Consider the following 25393-nt stretch of genomic DNA (forward strand, 5'->3'; position numbering starts at 1 on the left):
GATAATTCAGAAAAAAAATGCCAGAAACTGTGATTAAACCACAAGCTCATGATTTGGCACTCACTGACCATAGACTGGTGTTTTTCCTGGTAAAATTACTACAACAAGCTGCAGTCCGGTGTAAGTGTTCTTGAGATGCCTGAACATGGGCTCCACGCTGTCAGCTCCCTGGGCATATTTACAAAAGCATGGCTGCCCTTGGATTGGCATTCCTGCATCTCTGGAAATCTTCCTCAGTTGCTCTGTGAAAGTCCTAAAGGATTTAAACACACAGTAGGATGTAAAAGGTTGTGTTTCCACTGTTTTCTCACCAGTTGTTAGGGAAACATTCCCAGGCCGTTTGGCAAATCATCTAAAGGAACATCATTATGGCAATATCATTGTGATGAATAACTATGAACCTGCATTCACCTGACAAAGAACAGCTGAGTCACCAGCTAGGGCAGCTAAACACAGCACTTGCCCATGCACGAAGGGAAAGAAACTGTGCAAAACAATTACAGAAATCCAGCTACACAGGCACGCACACTTCCCATGGCCCAAGGATGGCAGATAGCACTTTTAACAATAACCTTCCATTTGTTTGTGACAAAAAAAATAAAAAATCTGAAAGCTTCATTTAAATGTTCCAAGTGAACAAAACAAGCAGCTCTACTGATCCCGTAAGCGTACCAACATATGCACTGCTGTGCCTGCAGGCCTGGGCAGAAAGTTGGAAACAAAAGCTGGATTACTTGTTAAAATATTCCTTTTGGATTAATAGTGCACAAATTATTCCATGCCATATAACCAGGTTAAAACATAGAAGTTAGCTTTAAGTCTTGACAAACTCTCAGTGATGAATACTCTCCATTAATCATTTTGACCACCTTAAACTCGATCCCAAGGCCTCACTGTGGTAGGAGCTTTGTCCTACAGTACGTGTTGGTTCTGGCAAGTCTAATTTTGAGGATTTCATTATGCTATTGTGGAAATCAGATTTGCATAATTCAAAGAGCATCAAAAGCAGCGTTAAAGATATACTGCCATATTTAGAATATATATTTTGTTTGACATAAGTCTATTTCCATATATAATAAGTACTAAAATCATCACCTTATGCAATACACTTACTTAAGATGCACCTCAGTGCATTGGCGCTGGGGAGCAAAGCATGCAATTGCCCAAACCTTTATTTCAATTCCAGTGTGAAACTGTTTATTCCTCATGTCCCAGACTCCTTGAACTGGTGTAGCAATTGCTTTATTCTGAGTGTGGAAAGAAAAAAAAAAAACATTAAATCAGAAAATGATTCACACTAAGAAAAGCCATTTATGCTTCCCTCCAACTAGCAAGCTATTTAATTATCTGAGCTCTTTCTCTACTGCTCAAACATCCATCTTATCTTAGAAAGATCATCCTATCACTGCAACAAGGCAGTCTGCTAGTCTGGTGAAAAACAAAGCTTCTTAAGAAAAATAAATGTAGGAAGCAGGCAATGTTTATTTTTATTGTTGATGATTTTCTTTGGTAATATAAATTAAGAAAAAACAGAAATTATGCATGGATTAAGTCAAAGATTCATGGTCAGAATGTAATGTTAGCAGGAATACACAGTGACTTTCCACAGTGACTTTACAACTGCACAGGGAACTCTCCAAGTGTCACTTAATTCAAGTGCTATCAATATTTTACACATCAGTAAGCAGAGGCAAATGCTGGTTGGGTGCCACTCACACAACTGCAGAAAAAACTCACGAGATGACAAAAGGTGACCAGTTACTGAACTTTGACACGCATGATCCTTTTACTCCCATCAAGTGGATATTATTGTGATGCACTGATAGAACTATCTACAGCTGGCAATGCCTGATCTAGAAGTTCATGAGAAGCCTCCACGAATTAAGTCACCCTAGACATGGAGGCTTTGATCTTGCATCAACAAGACAGGCTATGTAACTGATAAAAATGCTACAAGCTTTGTGTTTGCAAGGCAGCACAGTAAGACAACTAAGTCAGGCAGAAGCCATCTGTGAAAAGTGAAAAGTCACTGTAAAGAAAAACCTGCAAAGTAATATTTCTACAGGAAGAGGCAGTTTTGCGACTAACGTGCTAACAGACATAATACCCTAAAATAGTCATCCTAAACAGAGCTGCTCCACCCAGAACACTCAAAATCAGAAGTTTCAGAAGATTTCAGAGTTGAAATAAGCAACATCTCCCAGGGAAGTTCATATAAATCCATTTTACCTTAGCTTTATCTACAGAAATAAAGAAGCAATTGAGGAATAAAGAATTACCAACAACGTGGCCACGAAACACAAGGACTTCTGACAATAATACTAATATTAAACACTACACCTATGATGACTATAACCTCATTACGTTCAGCATCATCCATTCACAATCCGAAGTTACCACAGTTAGTAATCAAAGCAGTCACATTTTGCTGTGCCTCAACATACCCTGCCTCCATAGAGGATTGAGGGAGGCTGTAGGACTCTACCAGTCACATCTGTCATTTCATCCTTCACCATTATCCCAAATTCACGAACATAAGGGTCAGTGTTAAAACTCGCACTCCGCATCTGAAATTCAAAGAAATGAGATATTGTTTGCAGAAAAAGAAAACTTCTTTCCATTCAAATCTCAGCTTTTCTGAGATAACCATATTTGGGCAATAACCTCATCGTAGTGCACAAACTCCTCAGAACCTGCTAACGGGAACAGAAAGAAAATCTACTGCTCTCACCTCACTTTTGAGGGAACACTTACCAATTTGCTAATCTCTTCCTGACGGTCAGGTGCTGATCTGGCAGTTGCTCGAATCATAGTGGAAGTTTGATTGTCGGTGAGTTTTTTTATGCATCTTTGTCCTGCCACTATGTTGCACACCTAAAAGATCCCCAACACGAAGTTAAAAAGAAAAAAACAATACAACTTCGATTTCTCCCCACCTCAACTGCTTTACACAATTTCTCGAGCTGACTACTCACCAACCAGTTTGTCAACAGCTTAACTTTTTTTTCATCCTGACCAAATCCCCAGAATACAGTATTAATTTAAAGCTTACTGACCTCAAGAGGAAGGTACGTGTGTTTCTGCTCCTGCCCAACTTGTAAACATGGAAGGTGAGGATAGCGTAAAACTAATTTGTGCCTGTCCTTAAAATACTGAGCTACAGTGCATTCAACTGTTTGTCCATTCTCCTGCTGAAGTGGGAATCTATGTGAAAACAAACATGAAAATGAGCCATTAATTTATGTAAAATGTTTTGCCACCCTTTTTCAATTCATTTCTTAGCACGTTCTAAGTTTGCTGGAGGTTAAACCCATCTTGTTTAAATGATGCATGTTTATTTCTGTAATCATGAGTACATCATTACCACTACCACATATCATTAAATAATACCCCGGAAGGCATTTCTCTAACTCGATACCTAAAGCTACCAATTAAATTTTCTAAGAGTGAGTGCCTCAGAGGCAAAGACTAATGTCATACCTATCTGTGATACCTGCAGAACTCATTTCATGATATGTCACGCACAGAAAATTGTGAGCTTATTGTGAGGCACACAAACCCAACAAGCATTTCAGAAATGCATTTCTCTGTACATTACAAATTTCCATATATGCATATGTATTTGCATATGTTTATACCAAGTTGGCACAAATGGTCTTTTCGTTAATAAAATGCAGCACTTGAAGGAACAGGGAATTAAGTCTAAACAATTAAATAACATACTGAGATACTGAAGAGTTATTTTATCATGCAACCTATTATCAGTGCTGTTTCTCACAATGCTCTCTTAGAACAGGGTAAACTACCTGCCTACTTGAGGCTACCCACAAAACCCTCGTTGGTGATAAAAAACTTTTATTGGTTATAAATAAAGACTTTTTCCAGGGAAAAATGGAATGGCAATAGGCAAGATTAAGAATCTTATCACAACTGCTACCACTTCACTGCTCAACAGTTCTGGGAACTATGCTACCAACAGGGCGTCCTGTTCTTCTAGCGTTGAAGAAATCCAAAAAGCAAAATGAAAGAAAAGCGTAGATCTAAAATGAAAGGAGTGGCTGAAATGCCATTAAGTGCATTAAAGAATAGACATAGAACAAAAGAAACAACAAAACTGGGAATAGTTGGAGTTATATTTTAAATTTACTGATCAAAGTACCATTTTGAAAGACAGCTTTTTTCCTGGCTCCCTAAAGAAGTCATGACACTCTTGAAGCATAAAATTAAACACACACATAAGAAGTAGCAAAATAGTTTACGTTTGGTGACTTGCTGGTCGTCTGGTGACATTGCACACTCTGTACTTTCTTTTCATTTGCCCACAGTGTGTTATCTCCACCTTTAGACCTAGAAGTGGAAAAACATTTATCACCTTTTCTTCAAAATCAAGCTGTCAGTGCCCATAAAATTCAACAAGACTACTCCGACTGTGTAGTAAAGTTAATGACTATTTAGTATGTTCTTAGGGAACTGAAGATTATTAAAAAAAACTTAGAATTTCAAAATAAAATAAAAACAAAAAAACAAAAAACCAATACTGATTCAGCCGAGATTAAACAAAGAACTTCAGAAACAAGGCAAAATCTTAAAGCCATCAGAGCTGAAAAAGCTGGACGTATTCAATTAATTCTCTCTCTCTCTCTCTCTCTCTCTCTACTAAAATCAGGAATGGTGGAAGGAGAAGAAGGGCATAGAATAAAAACCATGTTTAAATATTATGTCTAAACACACAGTGTCTGTGAGACCTCCAGACAGCAAAACAAACCCTGGGAATGAGGCAGCTGGGCCTCACTGTTAGTGAAGACAAACATCTGCTGCAATCCTCACCTGCACAAAAACGGAGCCTACCTGAAACCCAACAGCTTTCAGAGAGAAGCTAACCATAAAAGTCAAACTCTCCCCACCTAAAGAATAATTTTTCCACTCTAGATCAGCACAACACAGCCACATGAACAGAAGCATTTCAGAACTACCACTAACCTCAGACATGAGCTTGAATACAGAACTTTCATTTATGTTGCTTTTGTGTTCAGACAAAAACAGGCAAGGGATGACTGTTACATTTAGGATGTTGAATGTGTGGGAATAGAAAAGTGGGAGCTGTATATTAAAATTCCATATCTATCTGCACATGGGCATAAACTCATGTTGCTGCCGAGTAACACGGCATTATTTATGGTATCTGTCAAAGGTGCTAATAACTTGCTGAGCACACTAATCTTCCCACCTAATTTTTCAAGGCTTAAAGTGCCTCTGCTACTAAGCCACCAATAAATATCAAGTTTTCACAAGTATTTCTAAAGTCTGCAGCACAGTATTTTCAATAAAATGTTACCTTAGTTTGCAATTAGCTTTGCTGCAAGCCTACTATAATTATTTCTTCTCGAAAACTCAAAATCCTTATGGAAAAAAGCTGGCAATAGTGTCTTCTGTTTTTCCAACAAGTACAAAATCAGAATTTTCTTGAAGACTTCTTGTTGGTCAAATACAAGTTTTCAAGATGATTCTGCAGACTTTTTGTGGAAGTAACAATGATGGGAAGCTGCCTCAATACAAGACAGATTGCTGGAGTTCTTCTTTCACTTCCCCCTTTCTTAGCTAACATATCAAGAAGGAAGGTGTGTTGGCTCTAGACGGGATAGTTAATTTTCTCTAGTGGTCCCTTCCAAGCCCCTAAAATTCTGTGGTTCTGTGAATTGCATCATGCATCACTTATTTCATGTGTCTAAATGCTTTTACCTCAACTCACAAGTCTTACTTTCCCCCCCGCCCCCAGATCTCCCAAACATCCCACTCCAAGAGGAGAGAGCCAACAGCTGTGTGTGCTTAGTGCCTGCCAAGTTAAACCACAACAGAAGGACTGTGACTTTCCAGAAGAAATGTTATGGGTAAGAGTTCAGTGAACAGCACAAGGAGCTTAATTCCTTCCTACGAGTTTTGATTCATTCACTGCATCATTTGGTAACTGAATAAACTGTGGTGCTCAGGGACATGATTTAGCAGAGGGTTGTTAGAGTTACGGTAGTATGGTTAGGTTTTGTGGTTGTACTCTATTATCTTTAAGGTCTTTTTCAACCTGAGCAATTCTAGGATTCCATGATTCTATGACAATATACTTCCTGGAAGAGTACATGTACAAAGAATATGTAAGTATGTAAAACTACATTACTGATTTATTAGAAAATTTGGATATGGAAATATTGCCATTAGTGATTTCAAAGAAAATTAAGATAGGGTAATCAGAAGTAACAAATGTAAAATCCCAGTCTTGTCAAACAATTTAAAATCATTTGATTAGAAACAGGACCGTCTTATGAAACTGGGATTGGCACTACTGACATGACAGAAGTGAAAAAAATGTTTTCTCATTTCTAATTGAAACTTGTATTTAGTGATGGAAGTTCTTTCTGAAGAATAAAGCGTAAAGTGGTATTCAATTCCTAAATACAAGATGGAAAAAACAACTGTCATTTAAGATGATGAATTGTTTTAAGGAGACTGACATAATAAGGGATGCTGCACTGAGATGCTCTCAGATGTCCACATGCACAAGTAACTTTGACATGACACTTGATCAAGTAATTAGGTGATGACAACACACAATGAAATGAAGGCTTGTCAAGGATGAGAAGCTTTATATAAATCACAAGCCAGTAAATGATCTCAGGAAAACCATCTGCTAGGAAGTTTGAGTTTATCCCAACACTTAAGAAGAGAGCGAAACATGTCATCTTCATGGATTCACTGCTGTACTCTCATTAAGGACACAGGTAATTGAAATTACCCTATATAGAGAGATCGAGCTAAATGCATACATGTATAGTTATCACATTCTCAAGTGATAATTTACTTCTGTGCATATCTGAACTCAAAATGTGCCTCCTTCAAAAATAAATCATAGAATACCACCAGTTGTAAGGGATCCGTAAGGATCACGGTGCTCAGGGACATGATTTAGCAGTGGATTGTCAGGGTAGTATGGTAAGGTTGAGGTTGGACTCAATGATCTTAGAGGTCTTTTCCAGTCTGACCAATTATACGATTCTATGATGACAGAGTCCAAAACCCATTCAATTAACATTTCATACTAGAGAATCAAGTCAGAAGCCACGTATTTATATGAGCTGATCCAACTTTGCTCACTGACAAAGGAACTGTCAAAATCTTGAAATAAATGCTTGAAATAATGTTTCTTGCCTTTATGTTTGCTCAAAAAAGTGTATGTTCACTATCATAATTTGCTTCCCAAATAGTCAACAGCTATAGAAAATCTTCTGAATATATGTTGGTAATACACTAGCAGACAGAATAAAGCAGTTATATTTATTACCTTTTATTTCTTTGGTAAACTTTACCCTTTGGGAATCTGTCAGAGGTTTTTGTTGTTCTTCAATGCTTTTGAAATCCAAAACTTCACATACAAACTCAATAACTGGCTGTGCTTTGTAAAATGCAGTTGCTGATACTGTAGACAAAAACATTAAAATTGTATTACAAAAATACAGAGGAATAAGTTTTGAAATAAATACAATTGAAGCTATTGAATTTTTGCCTCTCCGTTGAAAAAGAGAGGAAAAAAAAAAAGAGAGAATTGTATAAAACCCACCATCAATGTTTAACATCATTTTCCATAAGGAAGGTCTGACTGATTGATGGAATCCAAACCAAACCTCTCTGCCACCACCTAATGGATTTGAGCACCCTTCTGATGCTGTAAAAAAAGATCGCCCCACTGGAGTATACCTGGAACAGAAGGTAAATCCACATCATAAATTAAAGCAGAAGGAAAAAAATGTTTATATTAGTTTTGACTTTATTGATGCCTATTCAAAAGCACAGAAACAGCAGTGTTTCAAGCTATAAACAACACCGTAAATAATAATCTCTCCCCTTATTTCTGCGTGGCTTACCCTGAAATCCATGGAAACACTGTTTTGCTAAACGACTCACCTAGCAAGCATTGCTGAAGCATCTTTCAACTGCATCAGAATGATTGCACTGGTAACTCAGTACTGCACATTTAATATCAAACATCAAAACCAGTGCTAATATGTTTCTCTGAATAAAAATGTGTGAATCATTTGTCTAGCTGTTTTATTTACTGCAAAAGCTGATTGATTCTTTTCCTGAATATAAGGATAAAGTCAATGCAATATAAGGATATTTAAATATATTTGCATAAACTTCTCAGTCCTTTAAAATGAGAAAGCTCAGTAAAGAAATTTGTTCTTTATTTTCCAACTGCATTTAATTTGAACAGTGGTCTTAAGCAAACTGTTTCATGGCAGCAGATTTAAAGAAACACACTGTTTTGACTACAAATGCCATGTATGTTGCCTGGGACATAGCCATTTTAAAGCATTTTTCCTCTAAAAAAACTGCTGTACTAAGTGCCACTAATGTCTCTCTAGCCCGATAATACAGAAAATCAGCAATTAACACGTGCTGAAAGAACACAGGAATAGGATAATTAACTTTTGAGCCATACATGTGCTATCTCCCAGCCTCCAATTACTTCCAGCTCAGGGAGCTTCTTTCTCAGAAGGCTACATGGACATGGAGTATAGCTGAGGTACCAGGGCACCCCAGCCCCGAGACCACACAAATGTAGAACGATTTTCAGTAACTTTCAGTGCGAAAAGGGACTTGTATCCAGCCCTGAGGCTTCTCACTTGATATCACATCATAGAATGGCTTGGATTAGAAGGGACCATAAAGCTCAGTTCCCACATCCCCATCCAAACTGGCCCTGAACACCTCCCAAGATAGAACACCTACACCCTCTCTGAGCAACCTGTTCCAGTGCCTCAACACCCTCTGAGTAAAGAATTTCCTTCTGACATTTAATCTAAATCTCCCCTCTTTTCATTTAAAACCATCATCTGATAAACAGAGAAGTGCCATGTTACCTCTCAGGTAGCTATTATTTGGTAGAGCTATTATTTGGTAGAGCACATCCAACCCAAAGTAGCTGCCCAAGCATTTCAGATAATAAAGCACATTTCCTCAGCAATACCAGTGTCTTCTGCTCACCTCATGGAAGGCAAGTGCCTCATCACGACATCAAGTGCCTGGATGGTTTCAAATGGGACACTCGGCAGCCGGCCAGAAAGAGCATCATGTAATGCCTGCAAACTCACACAGGACATCCACTTTATGGCCACCTTAAATATTCTGTCCTTCCCTTCCCCTGGCAACGTGACCTCCAACTCCACCTGCAGCAATGACAAACAACAAACCAAGATGATTCTTTCTGTTTGGAGAGGAAAATGAGAGGGGACAACGAATTGCTCTGAATAATGCTGTAAAGCCTGGGAAAAGACATGGAGCAGTGATGAAGAAACAGCAGACATTACGTACAGCCTCTCAACAGCTACATTTTTCTACAGGTGTATTTCAGCTAACTGGTATGCTTCCCAGGCTGGCATTCTAACACTGATTTCTCATCTTTCTTAGAAGATAAGGTCTGAGAACAATTCTTAACCCAACTGGAAGTTGGTTAAGTCTGATATCACAAAAACCTGTGGGAGTGACTATGAGAAATATCATCAGAACATCCCTTGTGTTGGATGTAAACAAAAGCATTGCATTCTCCTGTCCTAGGGAGTGTACTGCTTCAATTCAAAAGACATCCACTTAGCAGGCAAACTGTAATTAGAGTGCTACTGAAAACAATATATGGTAGCAGCAGGCTAATATATGCAGTCACCTGCCCTCTCGTAGCAGCTAGCTTCTTCAGTCAAAAACCAGGTAGCAAAGATAAAACAAATACAAGCAGCCTCTCCATAAGCCAGCAACCAAGTTGACAATTTATAGTGGACAATCCAAATTAATACTGCAGTCCTATATTTCCCTTAGAACCAACATTATTCACCACAAGAGCTGTGCAGAGAAAGGAGCCACGTGGCCATGGCAGACCAACGGAAAGTGGAGTCTGGAACAGCAGGATCTGTAGATGGCCCAGCATGTTTATTCTGCCAAAAAGGCCATGCAAATGAAGTTGTAGGCTGTCAGCTGTTGCTGATTGGAATCTTTCTATAAAGCCTCTTTTTGCTTATTTGGCTTTTTCCCCCCCTCTTGGTCTCAACTTATAAAGCTCCTTAACCATGATGGTATGGAAAAAAATAAAGAATTGATCTATTTGTGGTGCTGTATCCACACCCCTGATAAACACAGGACTGGAGAATCTCTATGATGATTACTGGACTGCATGTCAATGTCTGACCCACTCCCTGAACCCCACATCCAATTCATACCTTGAGCCTTAAATTTTAAAGTAGATAATCCATAATGTGAAGCACTTTATTCATTTTTTGGTAATAACACCCTAACACTCAGAAAGGCTCAGTTATCTTAGACAAATCTACCAGTTACCAGAGCAATATCTGGGCTATGCTATGTTTAGCTTAGTTGTCACAAAAAATTTACAGTAATGAACTTGTCCCACTTTTAACTGTTGGCTTTAAAGCCTCTTCAAAACCACATCAGTCACTGGTACTACTCAAATACATAGGTTTTAATCCAGCTTTCCAGGTTGTCTTCCTTTTATATCTCACCTAAGTGAAATATTACTGAAGAGCTGAAAAAAAATCCTAAAGATACATTAGGAGACTGCTCGTATCTACATAACTTGACTGCGTCCTCTACACTTTTTGTACGAGTAAAAATTGAGAAAATATTTTGTTTTAATACTTATGTAGTCCATATTTGATCTGAAATGTCTAAAGAAATGAAGGAGTGACAGAACGAAAATTAGCTATGAGATGGAAGGAATTAAAACAGGTATGATCAGTGGGATGGGTGAGCAGAAAAGATGAAAATGTGTTTGCACAAGTTCAAATAGAAGCAGGTTATCAGCAAGGACAAAAAAAGAAAAAACAACTACCACTGACAAGAGATGAAGACAGAGGATGTTAATTAAGTTAAAGAGCAACAGGAAAAAGGTGCTGACAAATTGGTTTCAGCATCCTGATTAGCATCAGTTCTTCCACTACTGACGTACATTGCAAGTAAATGAAGTTTTTCTCCCACTTAGATTAAAGACCATCTATTAATCATTGTATGATCATGAATCTTTTCAATGTGATCCCAAGTGTAGCAAAATTGCTATATTTGTTATGTACAGAGCAGCCAAAAAACCCCAAGAAACCTAATCTAATTACTCTGGAGGAAAGTGTTAATACCTACAAGCTTTATAATGGTTTAAACCATGCTTAAACCAATTAAGCTCCATGTAAAAAGAAATTCCCTTATTAAGCTAAATTTCCCCACACTCGATTTAAACCAGTTGAGGTTTTTCTGTAGTAGTTTTTTCCTCCGGGGTAATAACTTCGGTTGCTTTGGCATACAGATATTAAAGTTCTGTATTGGATGGGAAAAAGGGAAGAATCTGAAAGCCTATTAGAAGCAAGCCTGAGTGAGAGCCAGATACACAGATCCACAAAATGGCCCAGGTTGGAAGGGACCTCAAGGATCATGAAGCTCCAACCCCCCTGCTACATGCAGGGCCACCAACCTCCATATTTAATATCAGACCAGGCTGCCCAGGGCCCCATCCAGACCTTTGTGATGGCAATAAGATCACAAGACCCTAAGAAAAGTGGAATCTAAAGGCAGCAGCAGATTTACACACGCACACAAAAAAAAAAAATAAAAAAGAACATACAAACCAATTTCTATTAGTTATTAGAAAGGCTCTGCAAATATTACACTGGGATCTCCAATCAGAAGCTCTTCCGAAGTTTTCTCTTTAAAACTTACTTTATCTCTTCCAATGGGAAGTGGCATAGCTGTATAAAGGTTTTTTCTTCCATCAAACACTGGCTTGCGATCCCCAAAAATCTGTGTTTTAAAGTGCTGAACCATATGCTCCACTATTTCTCTGAAAAATACAAAAAAGAGTACATTAATTCAACTTTTTTACTTTTCACGTCACATAGCAAATGAATACTAATATTCATGAGTAGAAGCATTAGGAAAATTAAAAGGTTGTCTCCTGCTAGGCATTAAAGCTGACATTTGTTTGATCTGAATTAGAGCAGTCTTTTCACAGACTAAACCACTTTCTGAACGTGGCTGTTGTTAGCTTTTTCAGATGCCTTCCTGTCTGCTGTGATTTAACACAAGTGGCAAACCAAAAGATTGTGCTATCTCATGGTCACAACAGAAGGCGCATGGTATTGTCTGGGTCTCCTGCTCCCCTGCCCTACAGTACTTTCTGTATGGAGCCAAAGCTCAGCAGACTGAGCAGCTTTCCAAATACGACTACCCAAGCTTTCAGCCTCAGCCTTCCCCCAGCACAACATTCCTATGATGACAGTGATACATAAAATTTCTGTGTAGCGCTAAGATAGATTACTTGAGTGCAATTTTTTCCACAAAAGCAACAAAATTAGCCTTCACAGAGATCCAAATGTATTAGAAATGCATATCTGTCCATTAAAGCACAGCTGGAAATACGTGCTGTTTGTATGACTGATGCAACTAGTCCCAAGGCACTTGTCTAACTACAGTGCTTACACACTGGTCATACAAACCAGTTCAGCAGCCAGATGAGTGGCTTGTTGAAGTAACAGCACTCTGATGCCAAAGACCTTTAGTCCAAATGTCCCAAACAGACATCCTTCAGGCTACGTGTCTCATACAGCTGGAAATCTCAAATCCAGCAGTGGTTTGCAGAATGCTGCCTAGAAGATAGTTAACATATATATGGCTTGGGGGCAAAACAGCCCAAAGAAGCTGAGCTGACACAGGAAGGAAAGCAACAGGATGCTGTTTCTTCTGTACCACTGCCAACTAGCTCAGTGAGGCTGCAGATGACTATTTTACTCACCATGATTTAGAAAAGTAATTAGCTGAATTAGATGCTATAGCAACATAAAACTCTGAGAAGAAACTTCAATGCATTCAAGCATTGTAGTGAGTGAACAGTGTCAGCTGTTTGAGCTGACAATTTATTTGCTGTGTCCCAAAGCTTTAAGATTAGATAGGTTTCTTTTAATGGTCCCATCTGAGTTTCTGAGAAGTATGAATGAAACTTGACCCAGCAGCTTCTGCCTCTGGTCTGCAGCGCCTGACTGAACAAGTCCCAGTTTCAAGGATAGAAGGGAGATATTTTTTACCCTTGTTTCGAGCAATGGAAAATCCATTCTCCTACTGAGCAAGATTTGATTGCAAATTGCTCTGCGTGAAAATGAAAGCTGCCATTTAATTAGCGTTTCCACACTTGGAACTCTGTTTAGTGATGGTGTTTCTCAGCTGTGGTTTGAGGCGTTTCAATGAAAAGTGGAATTATTTTCTCCATTTGAAGTCAAAAGAAGAGTGATTTACTGGCATTCCAACTCAAGCCCTTGTGGACTACAGCACAGAGACAGCACGTGTATGCAAGAACACAAGTGACCCCAGGTCACTTAGAGGGTGATGACACACCGGCACAGGTTACCCAAGGAGGCTGCGGATGCCCCATCCCTGGAGGCATTCAAGGTTAGGCTGGATGTGCCTCTGGGCAGCCTGGTCTGGTGGCTGGTGACCCTGCACATAGTAGGGGGGTTGAAACTCGACGATCATTGTGGTCCTTTTCAATCCAGGCCATTCTATGATTCTATGATGATGATTCCAGGTGGAGACTGACAGCACAAAACCAACCCCACGTTGCCCATTCTTATCATCTACCAAAACAGATCTGGACTTCTTGCAACATTAGAAAAACTGACCCTAACTGTATAGGTTTGGCACAGCAGCCCACTGTCTCAGCTATGTGTCTTCCAGTCCTGCTCCAGCTCTTGTTTATGGTGTATCCAACTGTACAGTCCAAGCCATAGCTAGTCCAAAAACAAAACTGAAGAATGAAGCCAGCACAGATGAGGGAACAGCGTAAATGGAATTAAAAACTCAATCTTTTCTAGATGTTAAAACACAAACTAATGATAAAAGCTACTGATTGCAGGTATGTAGCTGAGTTATATAACCAAAACACTGGAAACTCTAATCTAGATGAATTTTAGCTCTGGACTGTATGTGCATCCTACAAAATCCTACATACGCATATATAAATACGTGCACAGACACAGGTATACATGTAGGACTGAAAGGCCACAGTCAACAAAACGCCAAGCACTGACAAGTGCATGTACACCTAAAGGGTAGCAAAAGCACCAGCAAGTGCTCAAAGAAGAAGAAATGAAACATAAACTTCATTAAATGAATCCAATTTGTATTCTTCCCACTCTGTACAGAGAAATGTGCACTGCTGAATGCATTCATTACACCCTTGCTTACTGCAAAAGGCACTGAACCATGCAGATTTATATCTGCTCTGATACCACAACACAAGGAATAGCTAACCTAACAAAGGAGATCAGGTCTGAAGCTGTCAGTGAGGCAACAACTCATTACAGAGTATAACCTGCTTTATCAGCCAGGAAAATTGCTTTACAATTACTTTATAATTATGTTCTCTACAATTCCTTGGAAACTGATTCCCCACCGCTAAAGGTAGGGACAAGAGAAGGAAGCACACACACCGGACTACAAAGAGGCGATCACTGAGAACAGCAGCACACACCACAAACACGTACCAGCTGCACAGCACTGCACCATCCAGAGGGGCTAAGGAGCATAGAAATCTGCATCATACAGCAGCATGCATGCTGTCAGCACTGGAGCAGGAAGCCAGGATAATCAGTGATCATGAAAGCAAAGCTCTTGTGGCTTCCACTATGAAAATGTGAACTGCTATTATTATTATTACTTTTTTATTATTTTTTTTTTAGCACTACAGTGCAGTGAGAATGCATTGGTGAAATCAACAGGGCTGCTTCAGGCAGGAAGAGAATTTAGCTTGATGCACATACAACATCTGCTTTTAAAACTAAACTCAATTCTCAACTGGTTTAAAGCTTTTAAATAGCCTTAGAAATTAAAAACAAAAAACAAAAAACAGAGCAGCAAAGCATAGCAATGCTGCTTTATGGAAATACCATTACTAGCAGCCTTGTTGGTGTAACAGTTGATAATGCACTCCAGTTTGTTAACTGACATCAAGAAAACAGTGGCTTTCAGGTGACTTTTTGGACTCTACACTTTTGTTCATTACTGCATAATCCACCCATGTGACCTCTTTTAATATGGAAAGTTTTTGCTGTTGAATATATAAACACACCATTACGATACTCCACAGTCAAGATGTGTAGGTAGTTACAATGATGACACTTGTGGTTTCGAGTTAGTGCCAAGTCTTGTTCTCAGTTTCACTTCTGGCAACACTGCTCTTTTTCAAGTTAATGAGGTTGCCACACTGTGACTAATAGGGCACACATGCAAAATACAGGACCTAATTGCTTATTTCCTTTGCCAGCTGATCCATGCTTTCATCTCCCTATCTGTTTCAGGAGCATAACTTTCCCTATTATAGAATCTACTGATGAAGGATAATTTCTTACCTAATTCAGTTCTTCCACAATCCTCTCCCAGCAGCACAGACAAATGGGTTTTACCTCCCCTTTTAAGTAGGTGAAAGCAGGAAAACAAGCTGGCAACACCAGTTCCTTGCTAAAGGGCTTGCCAGCCAATTACACTCCGATATTTAAACATGCAATACCAAGGATATAACTTATCAAGTTGGTTTACACTGATCTAACCTCTCTAGAGTTAATACAGTGGCTTTAATCAGAAGTTGACAAGTTCAGTCAAAATAAGGGACCACCAGCACTGAATCTTTGGGCTGGGACCAACTTGCTGGAGAAAGAGTGGGTGACCTCATTGCAGCCTTCCAGTATGCAAAGGGAGCCTACTCTTTCAAAGGGTAGATAATAGAAGGACAAGGGAAAATGGTTTTAAGTTGAGGGAGGAAAGATTTAGGTTGGGTATCAGGGGAAAGTTCTTTACTACAAGATTGCTAAGGTTCTGGATGCCCCGTCCCTGGAGGTGTTCAAGGCCAGGTTGGATGGGGCCCTGGGCAGCCTGGTCTAGTATTAAATGTAGATGTTGGAGGCCCTACACACAGCACTGGGGTTGGAGCTTAATGATGCTTGAGACCCCTACCAACCTAAGCTATTCTATGATTCTACGATTAAAATGTCTGAGGAACACTGCTTGTTGATGGATATGGAAAGTTGGAAGCTATCGGTACAAACAATGAATAAACAGATGCATCTTCTGAGCCATCAGTGAAAACAAGCACGTGGCTCCACAATTTTCAAATGTAAACCAGAACGTAAGGAAAAAAACAAAGCACTGGATTACCTGTTAACTCTTCTTGGACATTTTTCTGGTTTTATATCCAACTCATAATGGTAGATATCTATTTTAGGAATGTCCATTTCAAAGAAGTTGGCCTGCAGTTTGATTGTTCTCCCAGAAGTCCCAAAATCTGGGCGAGGAGGAGGTTTGAAGGCATATCCCTGTACTGGTGGTGGCAATGGTGGAGGAGGTGCAAGCACTGAAAAGAGAGAAAGCACAAATTAGCCACACCAGCTACATTCACCTGAATTGAACAAATTTACAGACTTCATCCAACAAAGTAGGGGATGTTCAAACTAACAAAGAAAACCTGCTATCAGGAGTCCATTCATTTTCTCTCTTCTTCCAAAGCTGGTTTATTATTTGCTCTGTTTCTTAGTCCTCACCATTGATTAGAATCTTAAAATTAGTTCCATTTTCCCATACAACGATTTATAGGCGGGATTTGGAGATGCTAAGCAGGCACTAAACAGGCAATGGTGGAAAATCAAGAACAAAGCAAGAACTAGAGCACCATTTATGAAGAATCTCAGTTTCAAAACAGATACTGATGTGAATTGTGAATTGACATTGAGAATATTACTGTGGTTTTTTTTTTAATTGTCCTATGTTATTATTTTTATTAATAAAGCAGTTCTTAGACTTTTTCCTCATTTGGTTTATGCTTGGGTCAGGTCTTGTCCTCAAAATACATTCAGAGGCATACAGTCCTTTAACACCACGTTACTGAAGTTCAATAAACATTGCAATAAAAACTGTGACTCTCCAACAGTAACCTGAAAGATCCATTCTAAATTCTTGTTCCAGAACATCTGTGCTTCTACAGTGGTGGTGATGCTGTCCCATCATTCCCACAGCTTCAATTTTCTGCTCCTGGCACTTGGACTATTTGTTTCTTTTTATCCACGCTTATATCTTGGTGGCATTACGATCTGACTTACCACTGTTACCTGTTCAACTACTATGCACCCACATTAAGCATTTCCCTTCCCCATGCCATTATGCTCTCTAACACTGCTGTACTCACCACCACATCCTGATTTCTCTGCCCTTTCTCTTGCTGTGCTAGAGAGACTGGTAACTGACATCAGTCTACTCCTTAAATTGGGAGTTTCTCACAGGAATATAATGAAGCTCTGTTTACAAATAATCAAGGAAGAACACTGGAGCTTGGTAAGTTCCACTGGAGCTTAGTGACAAATGGTAAATAAGCAAATTATGGAGATAACATGAAAGAAGCAAATTCCTGGGGAAAGATATGGAACAGTTCACACACACAGCAGAGAACGGAACCAGGCACTTCAGAAATAACAACCAACAACATCAGCTACTTTCACTTTTAAACTTCATCTGTTTTAAACGCTCCAATTAAAGTTATTTCTGGCTCAACGCACTGAGCAGACTTATATAGGGCAAGGTGGTGCTTGGAGGAGATAAGCACTGTTTATTAAACAGCAGCACTGACTTGATAAGCAGTCAGCCTATATTTCTGTGGCATGAAGCAGATACACATGCATTAGCTACAGGACTGATGGCTGTACCTATGTGCACCTTAGATGTGGCATTGAGGAACATGGCCTGCTGGGCATGGTGGTGATGGGTCAGTGGTTGGATTACATCATGACCTTAGTGGTCCTTACCAACCTTACTCATTCTATATGGGAATGCTTCTATACGGGGTGTTGCAGAGGATACAGATATACTCTACCCATGGAAACCTGCCACAACTCACCCACCAGAAGCTGCCTCTGGTGGTCTTCCAAACACACTCCTGTAGTTTTTTTTGCTCCATTCCTGGTTTTCAGAGACTCCTTTGAAAACACACACAGTGCCTTCAGACAGCATTTTGAAAGTCTACATGCATTGGATTTTACATTTAAAGTGCTGTCAAGGGGAGAATGAATTAGATGAAAGACAAGTACACCGAAACATCCTTGTGATATGCATCAGAAACTCCTTGCTCATTTGCTACATGACAACGTGAATAATAAAAATGTTTCAGCCTTGATATAATGACTGAGACCATCAAGAAAACACAGAGCTCTATTTGCATGGTTTGAAGTAAGGTATACTGGATATTCAGTAATGAGGTGCCAGTATGAAGTCTTGAGGCTTCTCTGGAACTGAGAACTAACACACTTCCTACCAGAATTCATTCAATTTACAATAGAGCAACTGTTCAAAGTTAGCACTCTTAAGAACTGCGATTTCTATGAAAGAAGTGGAAATTGGGGAAAATTCAGGTATTAGAAAAGTAACTACCTCATGGCAGTTTTCTTGAAGAACCATAAACCTCAGGCACTATCACTATGTTAAGAGAAAAGCAGGAAAAAGTAGGTGGCAGAGGAGCTGTGCTCAAACACAGAACTGCACAGACATATCAGTTTAGTGCAGAGTTTTGCAAGTTTACAACAATGCTGCAAATTCAAGGCTGGCTGCATGCAGACTTCCACTCCATCAAAATACTGCAGATCCAAACTGGAGATAAGAGTGACTCAAGGAGCCACAGGGCCAAGGCACTCCCAGCATGTAGAAGGAATGAATGAGCCACACTTCTGATTGCATTCCTCCCCCCCTCCAAAACCCAAACAATTGTGGAACCGAATCATCAGGGCCATTTAATTTATCACCTATATGGAGGCCTTCAGCACCATCCTTTATTCTTCATAGTGTTGTAAAGCTTAAGGTCGTTCAGTTCTCTGAAGTGCTGCTCAGCACTGAAGGCACATACAGAAGATTTTTAGCATGGAATTATGCCACTAACACACAGTCAGAGGCCTAATGAGTTACTAAATAAGAAGGGGCCAAGCTAGTTGCATCCAAAAGGGCTTGTCGACACAGGAGATCATCCAAGCATAATTCTACTACTGTAATTATATCAATACGTTTTCTTCCACAGCAAGTCCTAACACATTTAATTATCTAGTGATGCTTTCACAGATCAAAGAACGTTTTAGCACTGGGCTAATGCAGCCTACATCTGTCATAGGAAGCCTTTCAAACTATACGTCCTGTAAGTGAAACTGATGTGAAGGAAGGAAGCCTTATTCGGAAGCCCCGCTTTCAGTTGAGGTTTCATTATCAGACATCAGGGCGGTTACTCCGGATCATCCATGTGGGTGTTTTCAGATATTGCTGTGTTGATCTACAATACAGCTGCCACTGCCAGAAGCTACCATGTGAATAGGAGATGTTTAAGAGCTTCAACACTTTTTTGTCCTCAGTAGCACATTTTTATCCACCTCAAACAAGAGATGCAGGAAGTGAAGCAAGTGGCAGGCAGGCAACAGAGCTTAACCTGAAGACAAAGTAATGCTGTAAGAGGTACAATAAATAAGACCTTTTTCTTTTCCAAAAGTATATCAGACACACTAATTACTTGATACCCATTTAAAGAAAGATGTCCACATTTCATACTGGCATACAGAATTTTAACACAGTATCAAATTGAGTTCCCCCTGCAGCACTTGATGTGCCTGGCCTGCCAATCCCAGCCTTGCAGACAGTACAAAGACCACTGTGAAGTTTGCTTTTTGAACTACATTTTGCTGTTTCCAGTTAACTCGCTGATTCCATCCCTTCCACAAGAAGGAGATATCACTACTATTGATTCAAAAACCAAATTGGGGGAGTTATGAACCTGAGCTCAGCTACTGAACAGCTGTTTTGCCTCCAGGCCTGCAGGAAACAACAAGATCAGGTTAAGAAGCAAGACCAGCAAAAGAAGGGATGTGTGTGCTACAAGAGGCAGCTGTGCAGGAGGTGCTGGGTATGGTAAGAACACAGAGTAAGCTGCAAGAGACCAGACACGGCTACTCTCCTCTTCACAGTTTCCAAAGCAACTCTTACAACTCGTTCCAATGGTTGATTATTCTCATGATAAAACACATTTGTGGTATTATTAGCTAGTTTCCTGTGCTGCAGCTTCTGTCTCTTACCCTGTCCCTTGTGCACCTTCTCTAAGTCCACTTCTACCTCCTCCAGATCTTGTCCTTAGGAATTTGCAGATTTCCTTAGCTGTCCTAAAGGTTCTACAAACCCAATTCTCTCAGCCATATATATGTATGTCAGAATGTCTTTGCACGCGGTCTTCAGCTTTAGGCCATCTTCAAGTTTTCTTACAGTATGTGTTCTTAAATAAATTTGACTTCTGAACTGGTTTTCTGTTAGGAATGGCTAGAGAAAGATAGAAAGAGAGCCTGCAGTGTTTTGCAAGAGATAAGGGAAACTCCAAGCTGCAGCTAATAGTCACTTGATACTATGGAGGGCAGAGGCATCTACACATCTGACTTTGTGCTTATTATGCATGTTTTGGAGTACACAAACTAAGTTCATCAGTCAAGTTACAGCACTGTTGCATTAGTGATACACAAGGAAACCACCTTATAAGTTATCCTCCCAAATTCAACAAACCACAAGAGAAGCACTGCAGAGAAACTGAAGAAATATGGATGCCCCATCCCTGGAGGCATTCAAGGCCAGGCTGGATGTGGCTCAGGGCAGCCTGGCCTGGTGGCTGGTGACCCTGCACATAGCAGGGAGGTTGAAACCAGATGATCGTGGTTCTGTTCAACCCAGGCCATTCCATGATGATGATGATAATGATTCTATGAAGAAATGATGTAGTCAGATCTTCATTTAAGTCTGTATTACAGCACTATTTTAACTATCAACTATTGAAGATCCCATAGTAAGATGCAATTGCCAGAAGATTTCCTGCTAATAACACATCCTCTTGAACAACAATACTTGATAGAGCCCAGAAGGGCAAGTAACCTGATAAGCATCTGAAAGGAATGAAAGAGTAAAAACAATTATTCCTGCTCTTTTACACAAATGAACACCATCTAAGATTTACTGAGGATAAATCCTGTAACCACTTCTTGTTTAGTGGTATCAATGAGAACAATTATTCAATTGTATGGAGAGCAAACAGATTACCAAGGCTGTCCTCTGAAGGAAAGAAAACAGAAAGGGAGAGTGGGGAGGAGAAGAGCCTTCTGGTAATCCCTATCTTCTACTCTACTTGAGTTTCCTAGCCAAGGGTTGTTAAATGATTATTTTCCTGGAATGGCCCTACAATGCTATCCAGAGTTCAATCACTGGGGAATGGAGAATTCCTGCTCCCCATCACATTCGGACTGCTCCTGTGCTTCTCACAAATACCTGCTTGTCATCATCAGATAATCATTCAAGTTGGAAGGGATCCTAAAAGCCCATCTAGTCCAACTCCCCTACAATGCACAGGACACCTACAGCTCTATCAAGATGCTCGGAGTCCCATCCAGTCTGACCTTGAGCGTACCTCCAGGAATGGGGTTTCCACCACCTCTCTAGGTAACCTATTCCAGTGCTTCACTAACCTTATTGTAAAAAAACTTCATCCTTACATCCAATCTAAATATCCCCTCTTTAGTTTGAAATAATTTCCCCTTATCCTGTTGCCATAGATTCCACTAAAGAGTCTGTTCCCTTCTTTCTCTCTCCTTTAGATACTGAAAAGCCGCTCTCAGGTCACCTCACAGTCTTCTCCAGGCTGAGCAGATCAGCTCTCTCAGCTGTCCTCATAGCCAAAGTGTTCCATCCCTTGGATCACTTTTGCGGCCCTCCTCTGGACACATTCCAACAGGTCCATGCATCTCCTGTACTGAGGATTCCACATCTGGACGCAGTACTCCAGAAGAGGTCTCAGCACTGCAGAGCAGAGGGGCAGGATCACCTCCCTAACCCTGCTGGCCACCCTTCTTTTGATGCAGCCCAGAATACAGTTGGCCTTCTGGGCTGTGAGGGCGCATTACTGGCTCACGTCCAGCTTCCCATACACCAGTACTCCCAGGTCCTTTTTGGCAGAGCAGCTGTGCTCTATCCTTACATCTCCCAGCTTGTATTTATAGTTGAAGTTGCCATGACCCAGGTGTAAGACCCTGCATTCAGTTCTGTTGAACCTCATGACGTTCTCCAAGGCCCACTGCTCAAGCCTGTCTAGGTCTCTCCAGATGACATCTCGTCCCTCAGGCACGTTGACCACATCACACAGCTTGGTATCATCAGCAAACTTGCTGAGGGTGCACTCATTCCAACTGTCAATGTCACTGATGAAGATATTACAGATCACTGGTCTCAGTAGTGACCCCTGCAAAATACTCCTGTCATGGATCTCCATCCAAACATTGCCCCAGCCCATCGTGTTCCCATTCACACTTGGAACCCAAGCTTTAAAGAAACTTCAATCACCTACATTCCTCCTTGCTATGCCTTGATGTTTCACTTCTGTTATTTCTATGAGCTGAAATATAAAGACATCTTATTTTAAGACCCCTGTATGATACTACTGGGAACTGTACGGATCTCACTGTGCCAAATTGCTTCCAATTCCTTAGCAGTATGCAATTCAGTATTCAGATAAGAAGCAGAAGTGTTGGATAAACAGCACTGCCTTCAAATCCGTGATCTCATTATGTTCAGTAGACTTAATCGAGAGATCGTTTTTATGTAATAATTGTCACTTACCACAAGAGAATTGAAGCAGTGTTAATTATCAAGTCAAACATTGTATTATTCTGCTTAGAACAAATAATCAGTTACAGACCTACAGCTGCCTTGGTTATCCTGGATACTTCCCCACCCTGCTGTAAGACATGGATGTGATCGCTCCCTACTGCAGGAAGCAATGTAACCCAGAGAGATCAGAATTCCTCCCAGACGCCCACAGTGAGTGTGGTCGGAGATGAAAAGGAGAAACAAGACAACAATCCTGTTTGCTTTAAAAAGTCATGACCAGGTTTCCTAGTTGGATACGTGAAAGACTGCAATAACTCCACATACAAGTGGGGGTGAGCAGCAGAGCATTCAGATGTACATGGAGCATCCAACAGCTATTCCTACCATTAATAAGCCATGTGGCTTGATTGATACCTGCACAAAAAGCTGCACAAAGTACCACTGAAATTCTTCCTATGAGATACAGAGAATTCTTTTAATTGCAAACAGCAATGTTGAATTAAGTTATGAACTGAAATGGTGAGCCTCATCCAAATAATGCAGTGGGTGCTTATGACTTACCTACATGTCAGTAATCCAGTTGAAAGTTATCACGAATGGAGACTACAAAATGACTTCACCTTCAAGCAAATCTCTACTAGGTGATAAGGGGAAATGGAGACTGGCCTGAGTGCTGTTTATCACACTTGACCACAATGAATCGTTCTGTTGTCCTTACCTTGGAAAGTGCTGAACTAATTCCACGTCTTTCTAAGGATTAAAAAAAGTCTAGTAGTATTTTTTGCATTCATAAAGAACAGTGCCTCCATTCAATACAACCTCAAGCCTTTAGGAATGGAGAAGAATGAAGCAGTGAGTATTACAATATCCCAAAGAAGAAAACATCCAAATAGCACCTACTTCATGCTACTTCATATATTTTAGAGGGAAGAACAGAAATTGTGTGTCCTTCATTGCACCTTACCTCCCTTTACCTGCACTCTCTGAAGCACTGTATTTAAATTAGGATAGGAAAGAAGTGCAGCTTACTTCCTTTCTTAGTTGACAGTCATACTCCCACACTTTGAGACCACGTGGTTACGTACAAAATGGTACAACTCAGCCTCCACTGTCATCAGCTTTCCTTTCCTTTTTTCTAAGTCACATTAGACTTGTAAAGCACAACTTTTTTATTAAGGAAACCTCATCAGTGCTGTATATTTATTTCAGAGGCCAAGCTGAAATTTCTATCAAACTATCTGGTGCGACCAGCGGATGAATGAGAACTTTCATTCAGTCCACAGCACCACTGAAGCTGTGCCAGAATCAGAGCCCACTGTGGGGTACTCAGTCCCAAGCAACCACATCAGGTACTTCAGCACCCTTTGCCCAGTGACATTCATACTGTACCCAATTTAATGAAACACAAATGATTGGGGGTCAGACTAGATAATCTCTAGAGGTCCCTTCCAACCCCTATAGTTCCATGGTTCTGTGATTTGTCCTCAGCTTAATAAAGAAATAAGCCAGGATGGACATCTATGTTTGTACCTTTGCTATATTGAAACCTCCACAGACTAGGAATAACAGTGCTTTTGTCTAAATTCTGAAAATACAAAGTTGAAAATGTCTTCATGCCTTCATTTACAAAACTCAACTCTTAAGATATAATTCAGAAGCTTTCCTTCAAAAAGAAATCTTTGCCCAGACACACCGCAGATCAATCTAAAAAAATACTAACGCTCCCATGGCTCAGTTTCAGAGGAGGAAATTTACAGTCCATTTATCATTTTAGATAGTGAAAGCAGCTGCAGGAGCATCTCTACCATGCAAGAGATCCAACAGTATATAATGCAATTTCAAGAGAAGGCTGTGGTTTCCAGCATCGCTGAGAGGAGCAGTAAAATACTGGTTTGTAATAATGGAATAATTGAGACATGAGAAGTGGAATCTTTCAGTTGAATGCTTCTATGATGTTTTTCCCCAATTACAGCTTTTTTCTTCCACCTGCTTCCTGTAACCAACTTAAGTTCTCATATTAGTCAAAACAAATGAAGACCCAGCTGTGGCACTGTGCCACCCAAGTGATGACAGCTAAAGCTTGGGAGCAGACTATTAAGTAGTGACACCTGAATACAGGGAGATTCACAATCTCACAGAAATACGTATTCATCCATTTTCAGCTGCAGTGTCACTACCAACATTTGATTCACTATTGCACCTAGTCCTGTACGTTTCCATTTGAGGTCTGCCCATTTTGTCTAAGGATTCTGTAAAAGACAGGAAAAAAACAAAGCATATACAAGTGTGTCCAAGTTTTAGGTTAATGGACATTTGCAAATCAGGAATAATTAGGAAAAAAATACTACTGTATTCTTATCACACACAATCCAAACAGTAAAGTTCCACTTCCTCACCCCAGTGGGAATCCACTTTGAAGTTTCCTCTTCCTGCATGAAACTCTCACTTCTTCAAACAACACACCCTCATTCACACAGCAGTGACTTGCACAGATCGAAACCACACGCTCCTTCATTAAACCCTTAAGAAATGTATTTGGTTCATTGAGGCATTCGTTCTTCTGCACTGTTGTACCTACCTGAACCTCAGTGTCTTCCATTCTATTCTTGTTTCATCTGTGGTTTGGAGGGTTGGTGGTTTTTTTGTTGATTTT

General features: G+C 40.1%; 1 protein-coding gene across 2 annotated transcripts in view; it reads right to left on the reverse strand.

The window, feature by feature from the left end:
• The window catches only part of AGO2 (argonaute RISC catalytic component 2), a 43504-nt gene extending 18168 nt beyond the window's left edge, over positions 1-25336 (reverse strand). The window contains exons 1-12 of one of the 2 annotated variants that reach the window (XM_031552935.1): positions 25319-25336; positions 16243-16438; positions 11761-11881; positions 9034-9215; positions 7607-7743; positions 7331-7465; positions 4260-4347; positions 3057-3204; positions 2755-2874; positions 2445-2567; positions 1114-1247; positions 69-253 (exon numbers count right to left, since the gene is read on the reverse strand). In XM_031552935.1, coding sequence (XP_031408795.1) covers positions 69-253; positions 1114-1247; positions 2445-2567; positions 2755-2874; positions 3057-3204; positions 4260-4347; positions 7331-7465; positions 7607-7743; positions 9034-9215; positions 11761-11881; positions 16243-16319 — 1450 coding nt within the window. In that variant the 5' untranslated portion in view covers positions 16320-16438; positions 25319-25336. Of the gene's footprint in view, positions 1-68; positions 254-1113; positions 1248-2444; positions 2568-2754; positions 2875-3056; positions 3205-4259; positions 4348-7330; positions 7466-7606; positions 7744-9033; positions 9219-11760; positions 11882-16242; positions 16439-25318 lie in introns of those variants that run through there. The other variant, XM_031552934.1, reaches the window with a different exon arrangement.
• Positions 25337-25393: the final 57 nt, after the last annotated feature.

Source organism: Meleagris gallopavo, chromosome 3 (genome assembly GCF_000146605.3).
Source record: "Meleagris gallopavo isolate NT-WF06-2002-E0010 breed Aviagen turkey brand Nicholas breeding stock chromosome 3, Turkey_5.1, whole genome shotgun sequence".
Lineage (NCBI taxonomy): Eukaryota > Metazoa > Chordata > Aves > Galliformes > Phasianidae > Meleagris > Meleagris gallopavo.